This window comes from Leptopilina boulardi, unplaced genomic scaffold, assembly GCF_019393585.1.
Source record: "Leptopilina boulardi isolate dan_hultmark-lab unplaced genomic scaffold, ZJU_Lbou_2.1 LbouV2_172, whole genome shotgun sequence".
Taxonomy (NCBI): domain Eukaryota; kingdom Metazoa; phylum Arthropoda; class Insecta; order Hymenoptera; family Figitidae; genus Leptopilina; species Leptopilina boulardi.
Genome location: NW_026137721.1, coordinates 1,050,957 through 1,071,575, shown reverse-complemented (window position 1 = coordinate 1,071,575; position 20,619 = coordinate 1,050,957). Strand labels below are relative to the sequence as shown.

Below are 20,619 nucleotides of genomic sequence, written 5' to 3'. Positions count from 1 at the left end.
GAAATCTATATTCTGAATATATTCTATGGTCATTAAAGTGTATACGAAAATCATAACTGGCGGGAAAGTTTTATTATCATTTTGTGTTGTACTTTTTTATTTTTCTATTTAGTTATTAAATGCAACAATACTGAAACTGCGAAATTCTATAAAATTCAATTTTAAACCATTCGTGAATATGTAAGCTTTTGATCTCATTGAGGAAATGTGTACCTGTCAACTTTAGGCCACAGGATAACCTTTCATATTTTTAAGTCTTTTTATATACATTTTATAGGAGTTTATATTTTATATTAAGAAAAATAAGAAAGAACGTAAGTTTTTATTACACATAAAATAAAATAAATTCTTTTAGTGATATCATTTAATATCTAGACTTTGTTGAGGGAATTTTGCTAACTTTTTTTTTCAATTGAAGGTTATGTCAACTGTCAATTTGAATATTATACGAATTTTTAATTTTTAGCTTCTAAATACGTTTTACATTATTATTATATTATTATTATTATATTATATTTTCTGTAAAAGATAAAATGAATACTTAACTTTTATGTTACCTACATTAATAACTGTAATTCGTTAATTATTTTTTTTATCAAAAGTTTCATAAATCTTATGGAATAACTAAATTTTATGAGAAATTAATATAATTGCAAATGATTTTTTAAAAAAAGGAATCATTCTTTATGTGAAAAATACTAAAATTATTTTCCTATACAAATTTTTCATTTGAAAATCAATGTTTAAAAAAAGGTGCAAAAAATTGTTTTAATCAAAAAAATTACAATTTGCATAAAAAAATGTATTTTTTTTTTAAAGTGTTTCGAAAGTTTATGACAGTACTTAATTATTTAATTTTTGAAATTAGTTGATAAATGTTTATATTAAATATAATTATTTATATTTATACACAAGTTTTCAATTTTTTAAAATTGAAATGATTTTTCGTTTCTTAAAAAAAACAAATTTTTATTACATTTGTAGATATAATAAACATAAAATTAAAATCATGGCTACTCAGGAGAGTACATTGGGTGGTGAGGGATTAAACGTTTATTTTGTTATCCCAAGTAAATATGATAGCGATAAAGAATGTTCCGATGACATGTGGCTCGCATATAATGTAAGTTTTATTTACAATTAATTATAATTTTATTTTTTTATTAAATTATTTCGTAATTCAAATTTTATTTACGTGAAGTTCCTAATATTTATGATCAACTATTTACAGGGTGTTTAACACAATCAGGGAAGACGGAAAAGTCAGGGAATTTCTTTAATTTTCTGGAATTTTTTTTTATAAATAAATTAAAGTAACTATTAGTTTCAAAAATTTTTTTTTACTTTTTTCCCAAAGCAAATGCAAATTAAAAAGTTGTCCTTCACACTCAATTACTAAGCATGTGATATATCTTATATTCATTAAGTAAATAACTATTTACTACTATTTATTGAATCTAATAAATGATTTTTTAAACTTGGATAACAATTAATTAATTTTTTTTTCAGTGAAATATTTGGTTTTTTAATATTAAATAAAAATTATTTGATACAATTTTATTTTATCGATTCAACTTCAAATAAAGTAAATTATTCATTAATACGAATAATTTATGATTTAATGCTAATACCCCACATTTAACTTATAAAAATTTTTACTGCGTCGAATATTAAATTATCGAATTTCTATTTAGCAAAATTGTATAAAGTGAATTTTATATTATGCAAAATTTAAATTTAACTAAAATTCGATTGAAAAGAATTTCTATTTAGTAGAACTCTTATAAAGCATTTTTTTAAATACTTTTTAAAAATTTTAAATTAATATAATTTCAATTTAACGAAATTTATGTCTATAAAAATTGACAAAAAAAAAAAAAAGAACTAAATAGAATTTTTCTGAAATGAGAATTCTGTTAAATAAGAATTAGTTGGAATTAAATTTTTTTTTAATAAAAACTTTGTTAATTAAAAATTTTGTTAAATAGAAATTCTGTTAATTGTGGATTTATTCAATGACAATTTTGTTAAATAAATATTTTGATAAATCAAAATTTACTAAAATAACAATTCTGTTAAAAAAAATTTTTCTTTATGCAATTTTTCTTGACATAAATTTCGTTAAATTGAAATTTTATTAATTTGAAATTCGATGTACAAGAAAATCTGCTTTATATAATTTTACTAAATAAAAATTTGATAATTTAAGATTTGACGCCGTAAAAATTCTTTTAAATTAAATGTTGAGAATATTTATATGTCGCCAATTAGTTTATTTATTTCACTTAAATATTTTATTTTTTACAAAACATTATTTATTTGGTTCAAATACATATGAAATTAGTGGATAATAGACAGGTAAATGGATTTAATTGTATCAAAATAAATTTTATTTGATCAAAATAAAATTTTTTTTTAGTGTAATAATTTAGGTCAAGGAATTATTTTCCTAGCAGTTGTTAGACACCCTTATTTAAAAAAAAGTTAATATTTTTTACGCGTAAAATAATAAAATTTTTTACCTTAATTTAAAGCCTAATTTATATAATTCATGCATTTAAAAAGTTTTTGATTTCAATAAAAATCAATAATTTTTTAATATACCTTAAAATGTTTGAATTTACTAAAACTTTTTTTTTATGGAACTGATATAAAAATTATGAACTACTTAAAATAATTTAAAAAGAAATTTTTTCGAAATATTTTGATTTTTGTAATTTTAATAAAATTTTAATAAAAGTAAAATTACTTAAATAAATCAAACAATACAATTCATTTAAATTTCTTAAAATAAATTTAAAAAAATTCTTTATTATTTTAATTTTTTTTATATTTAAAATTTTTTCTTCTTAATTAAATTAATTAGAATTTATTTTCAATTTCTTGTATAATAAATTTAAATAATATTTTAGAAATGTGAAGAATTTGATATAAATCCAATATGGATCACTGAAAAGGAATGCCAAAATATGGAACCACAAAAAGTGGATGTTTTTATAATGGAGGAATTTTCAGGAAAACTTTTTGAAACACTGAGATCTTCAAAATGCTCGTAAATATTCAAATTCTCTTTTCGATGAGAATTTTCTTTTTTTTTGCTTTTTTGTAAAATATTTTTTGTCATTTTTTTTTTCTTAGAATAGGTCTAATGTATTTTTTTTCCTTTTTAAAAACAAATTTTTTAGCAGAATTGTTGGGCCTCGATGCTTACTTTGTTGCCTAATGAATAACGAGCCAATTCCTGAAGGTTCAAATCCTGTTTTTGTTACTGCAATGAGAGATGTCGTTGTTTGCGCCTCTGGATTTCCAGTAGAGAAAAAGGTGAATATTTTTATTTTTTTTAAATTTGTTTTTCTTTCATTTTTTTTTCTTTTTGATATTTTCTATTTTTTTGTTTGTATAGTATTGATTGATAGTAATGATAATTTCTTTTTATTAATGTAAAAAGAAATTAGGTTTCGATTTTATTAATTAATTAAATTTACCGTGTCGTTCAGCTTTGGATTCAAGAAAAAGTCGAATTTATGGGCGGAATTTATTCACGTCAATTAGTAGGCAGTGTAATGTATTTAGTAACCGATCGAATTATGTCTCAAAAATACGAGGTAAATATCTCTTTTATTATTATTATTATTTTTTTTTTTATAAATAAAATTAATTTGTTTTCCATTAGTAAAATTTTCACTTTTTCATGTAATTGAGAATAAAAAAATAATATTCGAATTTTAGACTGCGGTAAAAAAAGAGTCAATTAAAATCATGACAATCGATTGGATTAGTGCAATTTGGAAAGAGAATATGACGAAATTTATCAAGGCAACAGATTCAAAATTCGACAGATATAAATGTCCCGTTTTTTTGAATACATTTATTACTTCGACAGATTTACAAAAGCATCAAAAGAAAGAAATTATGACTCTTGTGAATGCAAATGGTGGTGTAAGTATATAAATAGAAAACTTTAATATTTTGTTTCACCCTTTTTTTATTTAAAAAAAAAAATTTTAACATTTTTTTTTGTAGTTAAATATTTAATTTTAATTTTTTTTTTTACCCACCTGTTAGGAGTACACGGGAGATTTAGATGGCTCGCAAACAAATATTCTCATAACTTCAGAAAGAGGTACTATGACAAAAAAGCTGCAATTTGCTTTGCAAAAGGACATTGCATGTTTACGATATCCATGGATTACTGATAGTATTAAAGCCGGTCATGCACTTGCTTTTGAAGATTATTTGGTGACATCATCAAATGCATGTTCCACTCCAGAAAGAAGTGAGTTTCAAAAATAAAAATCCTATTTTTTTTCTTCAATTTATCGATTATAATGAATTAAAATAATTGTTTTCTTCGTTTTATAAACGTGAAAATTGATCACAATTTTTGTTTTTATTTTTTTTTTAAAATTCGTACTTTTCTAGTTTTGTTTTGCTTTTTTCTTTTTTAATGTTCCAATTTTTTTTTTTTTTTTTTAACAATAGCAAACGCGACACTCGATTTCACTTGTGGAAGTATAATTCCATTTGATAATCAAATTGTTGACGAATCATTGGCACAAAGTACAATGAATAAAATAAACAGTACTTGCACACCATCGAGTACTTTACCAAATCAGACTCTTACAAATAAGGAATCGTACATGATTTTTCTCGATGGCATCACTCTTGTGTCTGTTAAAAAATTAGGACCATTTCTCGATGGTTGTAACGTAAGTATTATTTTCCATAAAATTCCATATAAAATTATAAAAAATTCGTCAGAAGATTTAATTATTCAATTTCTAATTAAATAAATTCATTTACTAATTATTTTTTTTTGTTTTTTCTAATTTTTTTCAGATTTTTCTAACTGGATTTCAATCAAAATATAAAGATAAATTGAATAAAATTATAAACGTAAGTTCTGCGACAAGATTGGATGATATTACCGACAATATAACTCACGTATTGGTCGGAGATGTAATTAAAGCTAAAAACGATCTCAAAACAATTTATTCGGACGGACTGAGGTAAATTTACATAATATTTACGTTTTCTTTTAAATTAATTTATTTAAAAAAAAGAAATTACAAATCTTAATTTTGTTTTTCTTACTTTTCTTTTCAAAACGTCAAATTGTGAATATTTTATTATTTTTGTAAATATTTTTAGACCATACATTGTAAATTTTAAATGGTTGGAAGAAAGTATAAAACTAAAGCAACCTGCGTCGGAAGAATGTTTCTTAATAGAAACTGAAAATACATTGCAAAAAGTTGCTGAACCTCCTTCGCCGCTTAGCAAAAAGGTAAAAAAAAATATATATATTTTAACAAAAAAATTATATATTCAATATATTTTGACAATTTTATTAAACATTTTTTAACAAAGAATATGGAGATGCTTAAACGACCACAAAAACCGCCTCCACCATTATTCAACGACAATACTTTAAAAGAAGCTGAAGTTTTTGATGAACCAGATTTAATTGCGGAATATTCTAGAAGACCTACAGGTAAAATTTTTACATTTTAATTTTTTTTTAGTTACATTTATTATTATTTTGTCATTTTAATTATTTAAGCTCCTACAAAATCAACGGCTGAGATATTTCAAATAAGTAGTAAAAATTCCAATGAAAAATTAACAAAAAGTATAAATACAACATCGCAGTCGACGTCGTTTAGATATAAAACACGAGACAGTGAATCGTCAGTTCCATTGAGTCAAACTGACACAATTGTTGGAAAAGTATTTGAAGGTATTTATGAAATATCTCGTAATAATAATTATTAATAAACAAGAATAATTTTTTATTTTTTTTTTCATATTTAAAAAACCATTAAAATTTTTCAGGGCAAAATTTTATCTTGTCTGGTTTTCAACGCGAGGAATATCATCATTTGGAAATGCGTATTCGTGCAATGGGCGGTGAAATTGTTTCTCGATCTTATCCTGGAATACCTGATTTTGGTGTTGTTCCATTTTGTGGCGGTATTTTTCGTGGTTCCGTCAACGAAATTGTCACCGACATGTTCATTGTGAGTATTTCTTCTTTTTTTTATAAATTAATAAAAAAAGAAAATTATTAATATTTGCATTTTGTTTTTTTTATTCATTAAAATTATAAATTTTTTTATTTGAATTTAATTAAATTTCTTTTTGTCTTGGTTATTTCTCTCTAATATTTAAATTTATTGATACTTTCGAAATTTTGATTATTTTTATCTAGATGCGTAGATGTTGTTTTTTTTTTTTTAATTTAATGTGTTTTAAAAAATTGTAATTTTCCAGGATGACTGTGTCGACAGAGATGAATTGGTTCCATTGCTATATTATCATCGTCCAATTGTTATAAAAGAAGACGTGAAACCCTTGCAAGATTGTGTTATAGCAATAAGCACTTATTCCGGACAAGAGAGACAATTTCTTCAACAGTTGGCTGAAAGTTTAGGAGCATTGTAATTTTCATTGTCATTTTAATTATTCCACTTTTTTTGTTTTTTCATTAGTCTGAAATAATTACTTAACTTTTTTTTATTTATTTAATCTTTACAAGTAAAATATTTATTACAGACATCAAGACACATTTGCAAGGAGAACAAATTTGGTGAAAAAAACATTAGCAAACACTCATTTGATTTGTCCTTTGCCAGAAGGTTCCAAATATTCAGCGGCTGTCAAATGGAATTTGCCAGCAGTTTCTGCCGAATGGCTTATGGAATGTGCTAATAAATCATCGTTCATTAACGAAACGCCATATCTCGTGGGAATAACAAAAAGTAATGTTAATTGTAATTTATTTATTTAATAAAATATAAATTAGAAATATAAAATTTATTATTTAAGCTAAATAATAAATGAGGCAAATCTGTTCTCAATATAGATAATTAAATGCAAAAATAATCAAATCCTTTCATATATTAAAAAAATAAATTTTTATTTTCACAGTACCCGAATCACAAAACATTGGAATGAAACCTCCTACACAAACTCCATCGAAAGCATTTACACCAATTCGATTGGCAGCTATTCAAGTAAATAATTTCTATTATTTTTATATTAAAAAAATAATTTTTTATTTTATTTTTATTAATTAGACATTATTATTATCATTGAATTATAAATTAAACGTTTAATACCGAAAATTTGTATAATTAAACATTTTTTCAGTCAAAAAAAAAAGAAAAAATTCGCAAAAGTCAAATAAATATTTAGGAATTTTGAGAATAAAATTTTAAAAAATCACGATTTTGAGAAAAAAAAATAGAATTGAATATATTTTTTTTCTTTTCAGCAACAAGAAACGCCGGGAATGCAAACGCCACTTGTAAATAAACGACTCAGTGGAATTATGAATAAAACACCGCAATCACCGTTTCATGTCAATACACCGGAAACACCTTATGGTGCATTTATCAAGGACAATCCATCGCCGGACACAAGAAAAGGATGGGTCAAGTGGATTAATAATTTTCCTGATTTAAGAGAAACTGATAATCCTCCCCCGACAAAGAGAAGAGCTCCGAGTACTGTAATTATTTTATTTTCTTACTTTATACACAAAATTATTTTTATTTTACAGAGTACGTCTAACGATCAGAAAAATCATGAATAATTCAGAGAATTAAAATGAACAGGGAATTTTTATAATTTTCTCAAAATTTCTGGTCAATTAATTGAAATAGAGTAAAATTTCCATTTTGGAAAATCTTCATTTTTTCGAACTTTCATTTGCACGAATTGTAATTTAATATAAATGTAATTATTTATCTAGGTATTTGGTCGAACATTTTTTTTGTTTCGAAAAAAAATTAAAGTATTAAATATTTTGTCATGAATTTAAAAATCAGTCATTTATAAATTTCCCGATTTTATAATTATTAAATTCAGGTTGAAATTTTTCAAATAGAAAGTTCCATACCGAAATAAGTTTCAAATTTAAAAGATCAAAATTTTATTTTTCTAAATTACAAAATTTTTAAAGAAAAAAAAATCAATCTGTTAAAGAAGTAGAAATAGAAATCATGAAAATTTCATGAAAATAAAAAATACCCACACAAATATATTTTTGATTTGTTAGACACCCTCAATTGAGAAATGAATTATTTTCACATATATAATGTGTCATAATTATGACTGATCAGTTATTTTCTTATTTAGCCATTTTCAGATCTTAAACGTCAACTTTGGGAGAAATTAAAAGGACCATTGGATGGGGTACGAATATTTTTCGAATTTTTAAAAATTACCTAGTTTTAAATATAAAAAAAAGAAATAATATATAGGTAGATGATAATTTTAATAATTTTTAAAAATAGTTTTCGAATTATTAGTTAAATTAAAAAAATATTTGATAATATTAAATTGATATTAAATGTTGAATTTTGAAATTTTACATTTTTTTTAACTGTACAAATTTGATTATTTATTATTTTCATTCGTTTATTTGTTTATTCGTTTTTTAATTCGTTTCTATAAAATAATAATTTTTGTTACTTTATTATATTTATATTTATTATTTCTTTGGTAGTATTTTTTGACTTTCTGTTAATTTAATTCTAATTTTTTTTAATGATTTTTATTAATTTCAAATCGTAAATATCCAGACGGTATTAAAAATTTCATATATAAACCTATTAAGTTATGCGAAATTTGTTTTTTTTTTTAATACAGGAATCTAGTGGAAACACATCGTTAAATAATAGTAATTCAACGGAAAATGATAAAGTTTTTCAAGCCGAGGATCGAACGAATAGAAAATTGTCCTATGCTGATGAAAATAGTCCCGCGAAGGCCAATTTAGTTGATCTGTAAGTATTTCTTTTTAATTCTTATTTTATTAAATGAAATTTATTTTTTTTAACTTCTTTATTATTCTTTTAGTCTTATTTTTAAATTAAATTATTTTTAATTGGAATTAATCAATTAGATTTGCAATATAATTTAAAGAGTTAATTTTGTAATTGTAATCTTGTTAATAATTTAAACAAAAAATTGAATACCAATAATTTAATTGATTTAAAAAATATATAATCGTAGGCAAATACAAAAGTTTGATAAAGCTTTGCGAGCATCAACGAGCTCGTCTGGTAGTGACAAGAAAAGATTCTCAATGAGTGTGGATAGTGAGAAAAAATATCAATTCGAACCGGAAACAGACAAATGTGAGATTATTTTGAATTTAAAAATTTTTATTAGGGGTCGTCCATAAATTACGTAAGGCATTTTTCTTAAATTTTGACCCATGTACCCACGTCTGTAAGGCTCCGTAAGTTTTTGACCCCCCCCTATCTTACGTAATTTTCTTCTCATATATTTTTTTACGGGAATTTATATTTAAAATTTTAAAAACATTGCAAAAATATGTTTAATTGAATGTTGATTTGAAATATTACTTAATGTTTGGTGTTTAGTTAATTCTGTATTTATTAAAATATATTTTTTTAAACATTTATGTAAAATATATTTAACAAAAGTTTCACTTTGGTAAAAACAATATTATTTTATATTTTAACTTAGTAATATTAACACATCTCTAGTACTTATAAGAGGAGCACTACTAAGAGGAGCCATCGTCCTTTCCGCTTAGTTGTACGCACTGCGGCCTGGTGCATTTGTGACAATAAATATTGTGTCCAAATCAAATTCTTCGAAATGTTGAATCGCATGAGAAATAACTTTGGGATATCTAATATAATAAAAATATTTTATCCGAAAAATAAGCGTTTTTTTAAATAGCTAAAATCGAAAAAAGGGCTCGAAAATCGACTTAGGCTGCTTTTTGAGCGAGAACGGTTTATTTTGAAATTGACCAAGTTTTGCATCTGCTTTTCTTTTTTGGCGTTCGAATTGTTCTTTGGTGCATTTGTTTAATATCCGAGTTGAGGCAATCATCGCTGAAGCTTGCAATGCTCGATGATGAACGATAACAAATTTATGAATTTTCATTCTTGAATGATAGTTCCAAAGAATTCTATTTTTTAATTCATTGAATTCGCCTTCGACAGGCGAACTGATAGTGCGAATGATTTTGCTTTGAGAAACGAAGAAGTCATAACCCCAGTCCACACAAGAAATTCTTTTGCTAATTTTAGTAATCCTTTATAGAATCCAATATTTCGGTAACCATTTGGAAATGTGCCTTTGACATTGATATTAATTTTCGCAGAATTTTGCAAGCCTTCTATCCAATCATTAAGTTCTTTTTCAGCTTTACCGTGTTGATTTAAAAAATACTCATACTGTCGCATCATACCATCGACCTCATCTTCCCTCAATAAATCGCCTTTGTTTTTTAACTCAGTTTTTAGTAAAAATGTTTTACAGTCGTCTCTTTCTTCGTCGGGCAAAATATTCATAATATTGTGTTCTTCGGTTGCAATGAAATTCTGTAGTTTCAATCTTGCGCTTTGAGCTGGAGTGCTTTTATCTGATCCGAACACATTGCCATCATACTCATGCAATGAGACAATAAGTAGCAATTTCAGAATTTCTTCAAATCTTGCAAAATTGTCGCATGAAACCATTAATGCATAACTCCTCTTAAATAAAAGTCTTTTACAGCTGGCTTATTTTTTCGAAAACACTTTGCTCTGGAGATCATCATCGTTATCAAATGTGCAACATCTAATCGCAGAAATGTGTTTGCCGGACGAACAGTAATTTGATTCCGCAATGCAAAGAAACATTTTTGGATATAAATACTTACATCTTTGCCATCAGAAGTCGTTACCCCTAGATCCTTGTCGCGAGTTTCCTGCCTCAATTTTCTCAAAACTGGTAAATTATTAACATTTGTCCTATTTATGTCCCCTCTATGACCTTCATTGACTGTCAGTTCGCGAACTATATTTGACGCTCCTTTCGCTACAACTTGTTCTCCTGAAACTTGACGCTTAAGATTGCGGAGTTGACGCTGTATCGATTCGTGATGACATTGAGTTGTGTCTTTAGTATTTACTTTTAAAACAAGGCATCCGCCAGGAACAGGTTCTTCTTCGGCGTACGCATAAAAACTCGCATTGCATGATTTGCTTTTGCACGTTCCGATTATAGTAATAAATGCTTTTTATCTAAATTTCTTGCCACAGTAGCTTTCTTGAATGAATATGCACAAGGTTATCTGTGCTGCTTACAAAATTCGTCGGCGATTATGTCACTTCAAACTCCTGGTGGCAAAATCAGTGTTTCTCGACCTTTGTAAGATTTGTAAATGGGTTTCATTTTGTCATACAATTCTCCTTCTCAAGGAGGTTCTACAATAGATGCAAGACCAAGTCCAAGTACAAATTTATTGTACTTGGATGTGCGCGCAACGTATTGCCAACTGTCGCTGAGGCGTAGTTGAAAATACTGGTGGGATTCAATTTTTAATTATAAATTAAATAAATTAAATATAATTGCTGCAACTGCTGGTTGCATTTAATTAAGTGAGGTAAGTAATCTTAAAAAAATAAATATTATTTTGAAAATAAAAAAATTGTGGGTTATGTGTACATAACCTATATGCAGTTTTAAAACATTGAAAGTAATTTTACATTTTTCACAGCGTAATAAAATTGTAATTGTTTAATTATTAATTAATTGTGTTTTAAATATTATATATATATATATATATATATATATATATATATATATATATATATGTATATATATATGTATTTATAATTTTTAGTTCGCATTTGTTAAATATATTGACTACGTTTCAACCTCATTTATTATATACTTTTCAAAACTGGCGTAAAATAATAAAATTAAAAAATGTTTTAAGTCTTTTACAAAATAGATTTTAATTTCAAACTTCTGCTAATAAAGACATTCAGAAGGTGTGTACACAAATGCATTTAATGTGTTGTTATTAACTGTCCCGTCTTTAAATTTTTTGACGGGACAAATATGCTACTTTTATTATTTTTGTCCCATCTCGAAATATACAGAAGTAGGGTGGCGGGCCAAATAAAAAAAGTAGCTTATAATAGACCCGTCGTTAATAAAATTATTTAAAAAGTTTAATTATTTTCAATATAATTTTACAAAATTTAAACTATACAAAAACCATTCAATTTTAAATTTTCAAAAATACAATTATCTGCAAAAAAGTGTGATTCTTGAAAAACCTAATTTTTTCAGAATTTTAAATAATAAACTCATTTGAAATTTGCATATATTACTTTTAGAAATAAATATTTAAATGTTACCTATTATTTATTTTTATACAGTAATTCAAATATTCCAAAAATGTCATTTTAAAACCTTTTGAAATTTAATTATTTTTAAAACACTTCAAATTCTAGGTATTAAAAATAAAATTAATATATTATTACCTTTTTCAAGTCCTTTTCAAATGAAGTACGGAGTCAATATACCATGGAACCTCAGTTGAAACGCAGTCAATATACTTAACAAATGCGAACTAAAAATTATAAATATATATATATATATATATATATATATAATATTTAAAACACAATTAATTAATAATTAAACAATTACAATTTTATTACGCTGTGAAAAATGTAAAATTACTTTCAATGTTTTAAAACTGCATATAGGTTATGTACACATAACCCACAATTTTTTTATTTTCAAAATAATATTTATTTTTTTAAGACTACTTACCTCACTTAATTAAATGCAACCAGCAGTTGCAGCAATTATATTTAATTTATTTAATTTATAATTAAAAATTGAATCCCACCAGTATTTTCAACTGCGCCTCAGCGACAGTTGGCAATACGTTGCGCGCGCATCCAAGTACAATAAATTTGCACTTGGACTTGGTCTTGCATCTATTGTAGAACCTCCTTCACAGGAAAAAATAAGTTTTGTTCTAGCGAATAAAATTTTGTATTGAGTCCAAGACCACAAAGGCTTGTTTTGAATCTAATAGAACTAAATATTTGTCATATTAATATCTTGTTTTTCATCAGGACCTCAACGGCTTATTTTTAGACCATTATTTGTGATTGATATTAGTTATCAACTACTTTCTAATCAAAATTAAAAATTAGACTATGCTCGGAGTAAGACTTTTTTTTCCTGTGTAATGTGGGGGATCCCGATTACGAAGTCATAATAAAGATCAGTTAACAGTCACAAAAGCTTATGGTGCGACCACACTTATGCATGAATAGCAGGGTTGGGAACGTGATGTGTTTGCGCAGATACTTGCGAGCAGCATAATTAATTTTTTAGAAATTATTTTATCGTCTTAAATATTATAACCTCCAAGCGAAAATTCTTGCTTTCCAAACATTTCCAAACGATTGCAAAAAGAATTTTGCAAAATAACCAATTTTGCATGCAAATGTGAATTTAGCACAGAAACATAACTTTTTAATTTTTTGTTTCCAAACGATAAAAATTGGTTTCCAATCAATTACCAAACGATTTCAATAGAAAAAGTTTGGATATTTTATGGTTGTAGTGCTAACTTCACGGAGGTGACACAATCGACATAAAGGTTGACACATTTAAGGCCTGAGTAGAATAGAAAGGTAACCGGAATCGTAATCGTAAACGCAACCGGTAGAATGTGTTAGAGAAGGACAAATAATATATCTATCCTTCTCTAACTCATTCTTCCGGTTGCATTTGCGATTACGATTCCGGTTACGTTTCTATTCTGCTCAGGCCTTTAGAAAGATCAATTTTCAGGGTTGAGAAGGCAATGTTAGGTAGTTTCTATAATTCTGCCGCTTCGTGGCGCTTTCATTTTTTTCCATAGCGTGAAAATTTCCGTTTATTAAATTTGTCAAGTAGTATTCGAAAATATATCTTACGTAAGAAATTTGTTTAACCAGGTTCCCACCTATGTAAGTTAGCATCGAAAAATGTTCTACCCCCTCCCCCTCCCTACCAAAAGACCTTACTTAATTTATGGATGACCCCTTAAGGCCTAAAGGCCTAAGCAGAATAGATTCTTGAACGGGAACGCAATCGTGAATGGAAACGTAAGAATGGGTGAGAGAAGAATAAAGATATTTGCTATCCTTCTCTTACACATTCTTACGTTTCCGTTTACGATTGCGTTCCCGTTCAAGAATCTATTCTGCTTAGGCCTTAAGGCCCTCTCCAGAATGGAGTGAAACGCAACGCAGACGCGACGCATCGCAATGCTAAGGCCCTCTCCAGAATGGAGCTAAACGCAACGCAAACGCGACGCATCCCCATTTGCTTAGCATTGAGATGCGTCGCGTTTGCGTTGCGTTTAGCTCCATTCTGGAAAGGGCCTTAGGATCCTATTGGAGAAAGGCCTGAATGGAGTTAAACGCAACGCAAACGCGACGCATCCCCATTTGCTTAGGCCCTTTCCAGAATGGAGCTAAACGCAACGCAAACGCGACGCATCTCAATGCTAAGCAAATGGGGATGCGTTGCGTTTAGCTCCATTCTGGAGAGGGCCTAAACTCTTGCGTTGCGTATGCATTGCGTCGGTTGCTATTGGCAACCAATGCTAAAATCAACGCGTCAGTCACGCAACGCAAAAGTTTAGGTTCCTATTGGAGAAAGGCCTTTCTGGAGAGGGCCTAAGCAGAGTAGGTTCGCGAAAGACGTTTGCGAACGTGAAACATAAGTTAGAAACGGACAGAAATATATTTGTATTCTTTTCTATCTCATGCATCTCGTTCGCGAAGCTATTGTGCGTTGGCCTTTATTCATTGCAATTATTTTTTTTTCGTGAAGGTACACTGAAAAACTTTTGGGGCAGCTGCTCTTCCAATCGAAAAATTTCTATGTATATTCAGTTAACTTCATACTCAATATTTATCATGATTTTTTATATGAGTGAAGTTAACTGAATATAGAAATTTTTCGATTGGGAGAGCAGCTGCCCCAAAAGTTTTTCATTTTGAAATTAAATTGAATTTTTAGGCATGGAGAAAGAAACACAACCATTTACAGTTGGTTGGCAATATCCGATAGCACATGAAGAAACAACGGAAGTAAGTTTCACGTTTCATTTATACACAAGTGGGATTTGTTTTCAATTTAAATTTAATTTCATTTAAGAGGGGAGAAGGTTAATTTATTATTAATTATATTTAAACATTAAAATATAATTGTAAAAATTTGTCAATAGCCATTTTTTATGGCTCAGGAAATGATCTTTTAAATGGTGTATTGGAAAAAATTATAAATTTAAAAATATACAAATTACTAATAATTGTTAAAAAAAAACGAATTTTTAAGGTTTTTTTCCGATTGACCTGAAATTTTGACACAATATTCTTGAGATTATATGCATTCATTTAAAAAAAGCGCAAAAAAAAAATTTTAATACCTTACCCTCCTCTTAATTTAATTCATCATTATTTTAGCCCGCAAATGAAGAATTAACAGGATCTACAGTTCCAATGGCAGCTACAACAGCAAGAACACCAACTCCAGAAGTACCGAAACGAAAATTTATGCTCTCAGGATTAAAAGTTAGTGGAAATTTCTATTTTGTTTTATCAATAAATTAATTTTTCAATAAATAAAATTTTTTTAATTTACCGATTCTTTGAATTTAAAAAAAAGAAAATAATGTATAAACTAAATAATTCTAGGACAAACCGCCATATGAAAAAGTAATTATTGAACTTGGTGGTGAAGTGTCGACGGAATTAACTTTCGATTCTACCGCAACGCATTTACTCAGCTTCAAACCTGCAAGAAATGAAAAAGTTCTCGGTAGCATTGCATCTGGAAAATGGATATTACATCCAAATTATATTAAAGATAGTGAGATTGCCAACAAATTCCTTGACGTAAGTTGTTTTTTTCTTTCTTCATTAATTTTTTTTTAAATTAATTTAATAATAATAATAATTTATTAATAATAAATAAATATTATTATAAATTTTACAAATACAATTTTGATAAAAAATTTTCTTGACTTGCTTAAGTTTCCTTTTTTTAATTCTTTCTTTGTTTCATTCATATTTTAAAAATTTTATTATTTTAATAATTTATTAATAGGAGAGATTGGGGCAAACCGACCATGTTAACAGTTGTAAGGCTCTAGTAACTAAAGAAACTAATGAAAAACCTTTTATAATAACTTGTTGGAAAGGTCATCTAATTGCGCAACTTTTTCCTAGAGACACATGTACCTTGAAATGTATTGTTTAGCTGCTGCATCAATTTTAAAAAAATTTGCAAACTGGCCGGTTTGCCCCATCCCTGAGGTAAACCGGCCAGTTAATTTATTTTTGTTTATTTAGAGAAATAATTGTAAGGAAAACGTCACTAAATATAAAAAAATCAATAAACAATGTTTCCAATAAGGAAAATAATAAGATAGGATTAAATTTCAATTAAAGAAACATCTTATTTATTATAAAACAAATATTTTCAACTAATTGCTGTTGTTCACGAAGAAACGTCTGTCGGTGAACTTTGTAAAACTTCGTAAATCTCCGTAAAATGGACAAAGATTCACGAAAGCGTGCACAAAGTTTTCTAGCCGATAGGTAATCTTCGTGAATTTTTGTTGCAAGGGAAACAGACATAAGCCGGTTTGCCCCACAGGCCCATTTTGACAATTAAGATTTGTATAAAAAAAAATGCTTCGTAAAATCATTAAATAATATACCGATAAATTTAACTGAGGCATGCACCTTTTAAACCTAAAAAAACAATTTTAATAAATATTACACGATTTTCTCACAAATTGCTTATGAACAGATCCGTAAAAATTTTTTAGTGGAAGCGAAAAAACAAACTTTTGTTTATAAAATTGCATAAACACAATTAAAAAATGTCAAACTGAAGAAATAAGTTATTCTTAATATGGGGCATTCTATGGGAAATTTTCATTGAAAATTTTTTTTTGTCGGAAACATTTTTTTTCGGAATCTATATGAAAAATAAGGAAATACGTATTTTTTTATTTTTTTATTTGAGGACACCAATGCAATAACCAGACGGACGCTCGGACCGGCCGCGCTAAAGCCAGTCAACGAATGAAAAAGTCGAAAAAATTAAAATTCAAAATTTTGATTTTTGAAATATACTACGTTGTAGAAAATAAAACGGCGCATCTTTTTTTCCTTTAACTTTTTTTTGTAGAATGAATAGTTTTGACAATAATTGCAAAAAACTAAATATTTTCAATCAACAAATTTTATTGAATTTTTAAACACAAATCGTTCCAGTTCCGACAAATATTAATGAATTTACTTCAACTTTGGTATATCCACGCATTTAGGTCTAGAGAAGACGATAGCATGATGAAAAAGTTAAAAACCATAAATTATTTAATTATTTATTAATTTAAATAATAACTTACCTGTACTCTCGTTTTCCTATCTTCGCCGACAAAAAGTCTGTGGGGAACTTTTTCGTTGAAAAAACTTCCAGTGAGACATTTGTTCCTCACATATCGAAGAAGTTTTGTGGAAAAATTCAGATCGATTTATTCAAAACTGACGAAGATACACAATTTTTAATGAAAAACACGCAACGCTTTGGCTGATTTGTGTGTTTATATTGCTGAACATCGACCTTATCGACAATGCCGTCTGGCAGTGTTGGATCGTGGATAGCGGAGTTATTTTGATTAGCGTTGCGTGTTTTTCATTAAAAATTGTGTATCTTCGTCAGTTTTGAATAAATCGATCTGGATTTTTCCACAAAACTTCTTCGATATGTGAGGAACAAATGTCTCACTGGAAGTTTTTTCAACGAAAAAGTTCCCCACAGACTTTTTGTCGGCGAAGATAGGAAAACGAGAGTACAGGTAAGTTATTATTTAAATTAATAAATAATTAAATAATTTATGGTTTTTAACTTTTTCATCATGCTATCGTCTTCTCTAGACCTAAATGCGTGGATATACCAAAGTTGAAGTAAATTCATTAATATTTGTCGGAACTGGAACGATTTGTGTTTAAAAATTCAATAAAATTTGTTGATTGAAAATATTTAGTTTTTTGCAATTATTGTCAAAACTATTCATTCTACAAAAAAAAGTTAAAGGAAAAAAAGATGCGCCGTTTTATTTTCTACAACGTAGTATATTTCAAAAATCAAAATTTTGAATTTTAATTTTTTCGACTTTTTCATTCGTTGACTGGCTTTAGCGCGGCCGGTCCGAGCGTCCGTCTGGTTATTGCATTGGTGTCCTCATTTGATGAAAATGAAGGAAGTTATGATTTTTTGAAATTTAACGTCAACGAAGAAAGTGTGTTTTTGGAACATTTTTTAATCTATTATACTAAGAAATTAAAAATTATGCTATATATGAAATTTGTTGATTTTTTCTCAAATTTTTCAAATATGTGCTCAAAAATAACGTACCTATAACAGAAGCAACAAAAAAGTTGAAATTAAACTTATAAAGTGAGTTTTCTTAAAGATGGACACTTTCGATTTATAATTATTTTTTTGCATTACAATCTCTGATGACTGAAGAATTTTTTCCCCTATCTGCGAAAGTGGTACTTTTAGTTTTTAAATTACTATTTACAATTTTTAAGCCTGACGCAACGATTTTTAGTATGTTTTTATGAAAATTAAAAAAAAAACAAATGAATGTTAATGGAAAAAGGTTATATTTGTAGAAAAAATACTTAAATTCTGTGAGCCGTACTAAAAAAATTATAAATAGTAATTTAAAAACTAAAAATACCACTTTCGCAGATAGGGGAAAAAATTCTTCAATCATCAGAGATTGTAATGCAAAAAAAAAAAATTAAAAATCGAAAGTGTCCATCTTTGAGAAAACTCACTTTATAAGTTTAATTTCAACTTTTTTGTTGCTTCTGTTATAGGTACGTTATTTTTGAGCACATATTTGAAAAATTTGAGAAAAAATGAACAAATTTCATATATAGCATAATTTTTAAATTATTAGTACAATAGATTAAAAAATGTTCCAAAAACACACTTTCTTCGTTGACGTTAAATTTCAAAAAATAATAACTTCCTTCATTTTCATCAAATAAAAAAATAAAAAAATACGTATTTCTTTATTTTTCATATAGATTTCAAAAAAAAATGTTTCGGACAAAAAAAAATTTTCAATGAAAATTTCCCATAGAATGCCCCATATAGTCTTTTCAAATTTATAATTGACATATTTTAAAGTTTGACCAATTCTGAGAAACTAACACCTGGCCGGTTTGCCCCAGTCTCCCCTAATTAATAAATAAAAATGTAAATTTCAAATTTTGTGTATCATTTAAAATAAGAATAATAATTTTGGAATAAGTGGTATAATTTGTAATTTATTTGAAAAATTAATTTTTTTGCAATATAATGTCTAGAAAAATATTATTTATATGTGATAATTTATAATTGATTATTCCACTCAAGGAAGAGGCATACGAATGGGGAAATCCTAATTGCAGTGACATATTATTATCTTCATTGACAACTGAAATTGAATTTGCAATTGCCGCTGCTGCTTATCGTTGGAGAATTAAATTAACCAATGAACCTGGTGGTGCATTTGAGGATATGGTCGCATTACTTTTGGTTCAAGAAGAAAAATTAGAATCATTCGAAAGACTTATTGTCGCTGGAAATGGATGTGTCGTAAAATCCAGGTTTGAGTTTAGCTAAAATTTTCTTCTCACTTAAGGCCATCCGGGAAAAATCCGCAAATTACAATATTATTGCAAAAATAGAGAAGAGCCCCACTCAGTGACCCTTCCTCTATTATTCCTCCAAATGCCAACTCGAAATACTTTTATCCTTTAAAGATGAGAAGAAATTTACGAAACCCCTTTTTGACAATGTTTAAACATTTTTTTCAATAATTATTTATCAAGATTATGCAAAATTCCGAGAAGTACCTTCCTCTATTATTTCCAAAAAATTACAACCTCAAATATTCTATTTTTTTCAAATGAGAAGAAATCTACAAAACCATTATTTTCTCCCGGATGCCCTTAATTACAAAAATAAAAATAGGTAATCAAAAAGGAAAACTTTTTTATTTTTATTGAATATTTTTTCTAGTTGTAATTTTTTTGGTCGAACCTCGAAAAAATTTCAGATTTCACTCATAATTTTTTAATATTATTTATCTTCAATTTAAAATATGACGAAAGTATTTAACTTTGTTTAGGAATTTTTTTTTAATAAAGATTTTTTTTAAAAATAGATCACAACGAATTTAGGTGAAATATAAAGGGATTGAACCTAATTATTTACTTATTAACTTAAAATAAAAATAATCAAATTATTTAATCCAACAGTAGAAATTAATTTACTTAAAAAAGTAACTGACTAAAAAAATGTATTTATAAAAAATATTTATTTTTTTTTTTGCTTATTAATTATTACATTTATTTATTTTTAATTAAATTTCTTTATCCTTAGTTCATCAAACGATCAAACGTCATCGGAGAAAAAAATCACTCATTGTTTTATTCAATTGAAGCAAAAGGATCAAATAGTCGATTGGGCGACAATGGCAAGTAAAGGAATTTTGTGCTTTCATCCACAATATCTACACAATATTTTGACATCAGAATCATCACTAAATCCCCGAGAAAATGTGCTGCCAGAATTTAAAAAGTATTTAGCACTTTTTTCAAAGTGAATTAGTTTTGAACAATAATCACTAAACCAGTGAGTTTCTATTGCTTTGTGTGTGTATATATATACAAAAAAAAATCATCTGTTGTTTGTCATTGTATTTTA

General features: G+C 26.9%; 1 protein-coding gene across 2 annotated transcripts; it reads left to right on the top strand.

The window, feature by feature from the left end:
• The first annotated feature begins 13 nt into the window (after window positions 1-13).
• On the top strand, window positions 14-20,607 carry LOC127277659 (DNA topoisomerase 2-binding protein 1). 2 transcript variants are annotated; one of them, XM_051298965.1, is made up of 25 exons: window positions 14-314; window positions 985-1,123; window positions 2,913-3,052; window positions 3,189-3,321; window positions 3,498-3,605; window positions 3,730-3,939; window positions 4,066-4,276; window positions 4,483-4,709; window positions 4,840-5,009; window positions 5,152-5,287; window positions 5,371-5,494; window positions 5,564-5,740; window positions 5,836-6,020; window positions 6,274-6,440; window positions 6,556-6,761; window positions 6,931-7,016; window positions 7,277-7,513; window positions 8,143-8,199; window positions 8,656-8,792; window positions 9,022-9,146; window positions 14,857-14,927; window positions 15,303-15,410; window positions 15,534-15,734; window positions 19,285-19,517; window positions 20,296-20,607. In XM_051298965.1, the coding sequence occupies exons 2-25, from the start codon at window positions 1,010-1,012 to the stop codon at window positions 20,516-20,518; spliced, it is 3,786 nt and encodes a 1,261-aa protein (XP_051154922.1). In that variant the 5' UTR covers window positions 14-314; window positions 985-1,009; the 3' UTR covers window positions 20,519-20,607. The 2 variants fall into 2 exon arrangements, with proteins under 2 accessions (XP_051154922.1, XP_051154921.1); XM_051298964.1 differs by having other exon boundaries at window positions 3,186-3,321.
• The last annotated feature ends 12 nt before the right edge of the window (window positions 20,608-20,619 follow it).